This window comes from Lactuca sativa, chromosome 8, assembly GCF_002870075.4.
Source record: "Lactuca sativa cultivar Salinas chromosome 8, Lsat_Salinas_v11, whole genome shotgun sequence".
Classification (NCBI taxonomy): Eukaryota; Viridiplantae; Streptophyta; class Magnoliopsida; order Asterales; family Asteraceae; genus Lactuca; species Lactuca sativa.
In genome coordinates, this window is record NC_056630.2 from 172358492 (window position 1) to 172366709 (window position 8218).

Genomic DNA, 8218 nt, shown 5'->3' on the forward strand with positions numbered 1-8218 from the left:
CTCCAAGAACGCCTCTTCCACCATTACTTAAAAAGTTTATCTTCATTGAACATATCAGATCTTTACTAGATGTCTTTGAAGTAGAGGAATGTTGTTCATTTAAAGAATATTTCTTTTTAATGAACAACATTTCTCTACATCAGATATGTAGTAAAGATTTGTTAGGTTCAATGGAGATAATCTTTCTAAGTAATGGTGGAAGAATTCTTGGAGTCAACTACAATCTGTATGAAAATCTAGCTAGGAATATGAAGAACAAGAATCTTGGAAAATGGGGAACTTGATATTTGAGACTTGTGAAATTGTTTGTTATTGAATATTTTATCATGTTTGATGTTATTCTATGATGATCAATATTGTTATCTTTAGATTTTTTATTAGCGGTGTTGTATATTTGTTAGGAACAATGTTGTTGTATATGGTTATATGTAATGGTTAGATGTTTTTTATGTGTAATCATATTTTTAATCACTTATGATTAAACAAAACATATGAAGTAGTATTACATAATATTTTATGATTTTACAGATGAATGTTGTATATGGTTATGTGTAATGATTACATGTATTGAATAATAGTTATATGTAATCTTAAATGCTTGTAGTAACATTTAATAAAAGTTTAATCATGAATGAATATATTATCAAATCAAAGAAAGAATTATCAAAGTAGATTAAATCCAGAAGAGAAAATCATAGTAAATTCTGTTTTATAAAAAGAGTAACGTGTACTAAACAAAAAGTATATTATTTTGAAAAAAAGTTATGACTTATTCATTACTGATTAAAGCAGTAAATATCTATGTAGCTTTTGATGATTGTTATGTTGCAAGTTTGATTGGGCTTGTCTGCAAGTTATGAGGAGCCCTTTCTCCACATCCTGAGCATCTTCTTGTTTGTTTGTTTGAATTTTTATACACTATTTCTGCTGCACTTTGAATTCTACTTTTCTTTCCACATCCTTTATTGCTTTGAACATTTGGAACATTGATGTCAATGTCTTTTGGAATAGTTATGCCCATAAGTTTTCCTACCTCTTCAACATATGTCCTATTTTTCTGCAATTCATTTGTAGGATCGTTTTCATATTCCTTCAGCATGCTTTCTGTTTTCTTAACAAACAAATCCATTTTTTCTTTATTTTTTTTTATGTATTCCAAACATGTTTCAAAGTTGTAGTATGCTTGATTGACAGATCTATTAATTTCACTATCTCCTGTATCATATACATGTCTACCAAAATTATAATGCCTTGACATCACATCCTTTCTCCAACGATTCTCAATGTACTGTTCAGGTATCTCCTTCATTCCATGTTTCATAAGTATGTTGAATGCATGTCTGCACAAAGTCCCAAAGCGGTTGAAGTGTTCACATGTACATTTTACATCATTTGTTGGAAGTTTTATTTCTACTTGTTCAAAATAAAATTAAAGCATTAAGTGTTTTATAATCATAAATGAATATTTTTTTTTATATTATGTGCTGATTCAACAAAAATTAATTAAAATAAGAATATATTACCTCAAATTCTATTTTTAGATCACTGTTTTTGTTCAGTTGTTCCACTTTGTATAACTCCCATTCATTTTTTGTTGCAAGATGTTCGTATTGGCAGTACCAGGAACCTTTATAGATTTCTTTCTGTACTTCATAAAACAATGTACTTGTATAAACTTTTGCAACATGTTTTTCTATTGGTCGTGGTGAAATAAATTTATACATCGCCTTCTTTGTTTGATGATCAAGCTGTTGTTGTGTATTTCTCTGTTTTTGAATTGTTGTGTCATAGTTCATCATGAAATGTAAAAGTAAATTTCCAGATTGAGAGTAAGTGTTGAAGAAGGAATTCATGCTTTCTGATCTTGAAGTGGTTTTCATCAATCCAGACATTCTTGTGTCACTGAAGTATGCAGGTATCCATTTGTCACGTAATTCAAACATATCATTGAACCATCTTTTATCTTCCAGATTGAATTCATTAATAATCAAATCCCACTTCTTTTCAAATTCATCGGGTTTGATACGCATGTTCCAAACAAGCTTGTTAAATCTTTTCTTGAAGTCTTTGTTTTTAAATAAATCGCCAGTAATCTATGAATGAACAATGTTGCTTATATAAGTATAAATTATATACCTATTTCGATATATCATATATGATTAATCATATATGATTACTGTAATATAGGATATACCATCTATGATTAGTCATATATCATATATGTATTGTAATCATATATGTTTAATCATATATGATTAATCATATATCATATATGTACTGTAATCATATATGTTTAATCATATATGATTAATCATATATCATATATGAGTAATCATATATGATTGATCATATACAATTACTGTAATGTAGGATATATCATCAATGATTAATCATATATCATATATGTATTGTAAAAATATATGTTTAATCATATATCATATATGTACTGTAATCATATATGTTTAATCATATATGATTATTTAATCATATATGATTACTGTAATGTAGGATATATCATGTATGATTAATCATATATCATATATGTACTGTAATCATATATGATTAATGTAATTTAGGATATATCATCTATGCTTCATCATATATCATATATGTATTGTAATCATATATGATTATTTAATCATATATGATTAATCATATATCATATATGTACTGTAATCATATATGTTTAATCATATATAATTAATCATATATGATTACTGTAATGTAGGATATATCATGTATGATTAATCATATATCATATATGTATTGTAATCATATATGATTATATTGTATCATCATAATCATAGTATGATATATGATAACTTATATTATTATAATCATATATGGTTAATCATATATGATTATATAATCATATTATTAACATACTTATTTATATATCATTATATCAATCATATATGATTAATCATATATGATTAATCATATATGATTGAGTATTTTAATAATATGATTATATAATCATATATGATTATATACTGTATTATCATATTACATACTATGTAATCATATATGTTTATACAATATGGTATCTGATAATTCATATTATTAGAATAGTTAATCATATATGATTAATTATATATGGTTATATAGTATGATATCTGATAAGTCATATATGAATCATCTGTCATAATACTATATAATCATATATGATTATATAATGTATTTTTATTATACCTTTGCTTGCAGTTTTTTCATTATGTGCCACATGCATAGTCTGTATCTTGAATTTGGTAACATAGATTCCACTGCTTGTTTTATTGCTGCATCTTGATCAGTTAGAACAACTTTTGGTGCTTTCCCTTCATGAGCTCTAAGAAAAGCTTTAAGCAGCCATTCATACGACTCAATTGTGTTTCTACTCAGCAACCCAACACCAACAGTAACTGATTTCTTGTTGTGGTCAACTACTGTGAATGGTACAAATACCATTTTATACCTATATAAAGAAAATGTGTTTAGTACAATCATATTTGATTAATAGTATGTTTGAATTTATATACATTAACTTACTTGTTTGTTCTAAAAGTTGCATCTTAAGATATAACTTCTCCAAACTCTGCATAAAAAGCCTTTTCTCTTTCATCTGCCCAAAACATAGCAGCCAACAGATCTCCATCACGTAGGAACTCAAATGAATAATTTGGGTAATGGTCTCTACGATCATTCATTTTGTTTATCATTATTTGAGCATTCTTGTAACATAAGATTATACTTACTCCTTTCCTCAAGTTTTTGTAGTTTGTTACCTTCGCCCCTACATATTCATATCCTCCTTTCAAAACTGCTCTTATTTTGTGAGCCATTGTCGGACCAATTTTAGCTTTTGATGCACGTACTATAAACTCTTTTTCATAATATGACATCTTTCTTGCCTTTTTCGTATAAGGTCTTTCCTCAATACTTTCCAGTGGGTGGTTGTGCATTTCAAAGAATTTCTTAACTTTGTAATCTGTTGTTCCATAAACATTTTCAAATATAATCTTTGTTGTACACCCAATAATTATCTTGTTTGAATTTGGTTTCCTCTTGACAGAACTTGTAGCCAACGTATCACAAGATTTTGGTTTATGCTTGCCACCCCTATTTCATATAACATATTTTTCTTTTATTATTTGGCTATTGTATTTTGATTGGCTACTCAGTCTTGTATGAAAACCTGCCAATTCTGCATAATCAGTATACATTTTTACTGCCAAATTTAGTTATTTGAAAATACTGTTTACAACTGGTACAAATTCTGTAGGGACATTTGGTTTATATTCAGATTCTTCAATTATGTTACTGCAATATGATTCATTTGTTGAATTGGAACTTTCACCTGATAAAAGAAGGGAATGACAAATATGTTATTATATAATTTTATGTTGTAATAATCATCTGTGATTAATGATATGTATTTATATTTTAGTATAAAAAATCATCTATGATTTTAGATATTAATATATTATTATATGTTAAATCATATTTATTTGTACATTGTATTATATGATTGATCATATAATATACTATGTAATCATAAATGATTATACGTATCAACTTATAAATAATCATACTTGATATTGTTTAATCATGTATGATTAATCATATGTATTTGTAGTTTGTAATATATGACTAATCCTATTTTATGATGTATAATCATACATGATTATTCATCCAAATGTAATATTAATATAGATTTCAATTTGAAAACATATATGAAAAATCATAATTACAAACTATAAATACATATGATTAATCATAGATATGAACAGTCATATATGATTATTCATCCTTATATGATTAAATCACATATTGTATTGTATAATCATATATGATTATTCATAATTTATATTATATAATAAAAGAATCAGAATGAAATGTAGAAACTGTCATGTAATATGTAGTATTAAAACGAATTAGTTATACCTTCAATACGAATCGTAGTTTGAAGTTCTTCAGAATTGAAAGAAATTGAATCAATTTATTCGTCGTTAGGAGATGAATTGATTTCAGCTATAAAGTATCAGTTGCGATCGACTTGTCAATTTCTTTTGGATGCGACATCATTTATGAAAATTGATTTTGATTCGATTTTCAAATGCTTTGTTTATGATTGCGAGGTGCTTGTTTCTTCGATTTCAGGTTTGTATCTCGTATTTATGAGGATATGAACTGATGCTCTGTTTCGATCGTTTTTTTCAATTTGAAGATTGCGAATAATTTGATAACAGATTCAGTAAAAATAGGATATTTTTAATTATATTAAATGAGTTGTTAAAGATTGGATGATATGATTACGTGACTGATATTGTAAATCGATGATTTAGCGATATGATGATTTTTAGAGAAGGAAGGTGTCCGCTTTCTCAACATTAATTTGAAGTTTACTATTATACCCCTTAATCATTTAACAGTTGACGTTAGTTGACGTTAAGTTCCATTGGCTGATATTTAATCTCACAATCTCTAATTTTTTTTTATTAATCTCAAGGGAACCATCCCTATATATATATATATATATATATATATATATATATATATATATATATATATATATATATATATATATATATATATATATATATATATATATATATATATATATATATATATATATATATCTTTAATTATTTTATTGGCTGGTTTTTAATTGATATATATTTAAAACTTATTAAAACTCTAAAAGGTCATTTAAAAGAACATAACATTCTAAAAATAACATCGTAAAAGTTATTTAAGTTTTCTTTTAACCATTTAATTTTAGGATACACAATACATGGTATTTGACCAATTTTTTTGTATAAATAAATATTTTTTTTTGAATCGTGAAATCTAATTTACTCCTAAACTAATATCAAGATTTCAGTTATATATCCACGACGAGAATTGAACCCTTAATCTCAAAGAAAAAAAAAGATAAAACCTAATCTATATATATATATATATATATATATATATATATATATATATATATATATATATATATATATATATATATATATATATATATATATATATATATATATATATATATATATATATATATATATATATATGAGAATTTGATACATGTAAAAGATAATAACAAAAATAAAATATTATGTTTTTCTCCATTATATATAAACTTTAAAAAGATGAGATATTTTCTTAAACTCAAGACAGTATCTTATTTTTTAAGTTTATAAAAAAGAGAGAAATATAGTACTTTATGTTTAATATTATCTTTAATATATATATATATATATATATATATATATATATATATATATATATATATATATATATATATATATATATATATATATATATATATATATATATATATATATATATATATATATATATAATTGTAGTTGTGAATAAAATATTTTGTTATATGAAAATTTGCCAGATACTATATGTATTGTGTATCTTAAAGTTATATTGTTAAAAAAAATTTAAATGACTTTTCACGATGTTATATATATTCTTTTAAATGATGTTTCTTTCTATTATATATCTTTAAAAATTGTGGATAATATACTTAGGGGCTGTTTGAAACCGTCTGACCGGTCTTAGTCAGCGATTTCAGCTGACTCGGTCAGACATGAATATGTTTGATGTGGGCTGATTCGGTCAACATGTTTGGCTCAATTGGCTGAGTTGGTTAGCTTCCAAAACCCATCTGACTGGCAAAAATGACCTCACTACCCCCAATCTATTCTTCCCATTCATGACCTAAAAGAAAAACAGCAGCGACATCTTCCAAGTTCACATCGGCGTCAGCAGCTTGCAAGATCGCCATCCCAATTGCTGATCTATTCTTCCCCTTACGTCCGTCCACACAGGTTCGTTCTTGCCCTCATCTGTTCAAATCGAATTCGATTTTGACTTTATTTAGTCAAAACTCTATCTTCTTGGCCGATGATTGAGCCGCTAATTGAATTAATGGGTCGGTCCCCTCTAAATACTTGAATGATAATGCTTTAATTGAGCCGCTAAATGAATTAATGGGTCGGTCCCCTCTTCTTGGCCGATGATTAGGAATCTTTCCCCTTTTCCCATACATAATCCAAATCCTTTTTGTTGTAATGTTAAGAAAACTGAAATTGTGTATGAATAATCTCTTAATTCTGAAATTGTGTGTAATGTATGTAATAGATTATGAAATCAGAATTTTTTTTTCTTTGTATAAGCTATTAAATCTATTTTTTTTGCTTGTATAAGTTATGAAATCAGATTTTTTTTTGTATGATGTTGTGTTCTAATGTTATGAAATCTCAAATTATATATGTATAAGCTATGAAATCAGAATTTTTTTCCATGTATAAGCTATGTAATTGGTAGAAAATTGTTGACTTTGATTTAGCTATTACTATTTAGGATTATGTTGATCTGATTGGTAGAAAATTGTTTTATGTTTAGATATTTATGTTAGCTTGTTATTTATGTTTTAGGATGTTGGTTTGGAACGAAAGTGAGGACAAAAATTTTCTTGATACATGTATCCATGAACTAACCACTAATGGTCGTGAGGGTTCTGGGCTTAAGGCTAGTGCATGGAAGATAGTACGCGAAAAATTGATGAACGAACACGGTAAAGAGGTTGATCAGAAGCAAATGAGAAACCACTTTGACTACTACAAATCAAAGTATGTTGCTTGGGTGAAACTGAAAAACAAAACGGGCAATATATATGACCATATAAAAAAATAAATTTAACCTGATAGATGAACAATGGAAGGAAGAGTGGAAGGTAATATTTTTTATAACAAATACTATTATAATTATTTTTATAGAAAATACTAATATTTATAAAAATTGTAAACAGTTGAACAAGTTCGTGTTGTCATTGAAAACTAAACCCCTGCTGTTTCCTGATCTTTGCACCCAACTATATGAAGGGTCGACCTCAACCGGATTTCAAAGTTGCGGGCCATCTTCTACACTCCCTCGTCCTGTAGAGGAGTTTAGTGCCCATGATTTTGATGATGATGTTCCAATGGAAACCTCAACACAACACGTAGGTGCAAGTGAAGAATCTTCGGGGCGTTCAAAAAATACGAAAGTTGGTGGAAACAAAAGAGTTGGTGGAAAAAAGAGAGATGCAAGGGCATTAGAAGTTGAAGAGGAGATTGTCAAGCTTGCAAGGTCGTTAGTGGAAAAAAAATGAAAGAATTGAAAAAAGTGAAATGGATAAGGATGTTGATGTGTGTATGGAGAAATTAAACAAAATGGAATG

At 26.7% G+C, this 8218-nt stretch overlaps 1 protein-coding gene across 1 annotated transcript; it reads right to left on the minus strand.

Annotated features, from left to right (window-relative positions):
• Positions 1 to 820: 820 nt before the first annotated feature.
• Positions 821 to 6781, minus strand: LOC111893637 (protein FAR-RED IMPAIRED RESPONSE 1-like). Its single transcript, XM_023889696.2, has 6 exons — positions 6715 to 6781; positions 4235 to 4336; positions 3574 to 3967; positions 3193 to 3454; positions 1524 to 2093; positions 821 to 1111 (listed from the first exon to the last, which is right to left on the minus strand). Exons 1-6 carry the CDS (start codon positions 6779 to 6781, stop codon positions 821 to 823), a joined length of 1686 nt encoding a protein of 561 aa, XP_023745464.1.
• Between the last annotated feature and the right edge of the window lie 1437 nt (positions 6782 to 8218).

Excerpts from the sequence above, each read along its gene's own strand:
- LOC111893637 (XM_023889696.2), bottom strand. The coding sequence starts at position 6,781 with ATGGCGATCTTGCAAGCTGCTGACGCCGATGTGAACTTGGAAGATGTC. Across the intron at positions 4,337-6,714 it reads CGCTGCTGTTTTTCTTTTAG|GTGAAAGTTCCAATTCAACA; the intron begins GTCATGAATGGG and ends TTCTTTTATCAG. Across the intron at positions 1,112-1,523 it reads ATCTAAAAATAGAATTTGAG|AAAACAGAAAGCATGCTGAA; the intron begins GTAATATATTCT and ends TTGTTTGTTAAG.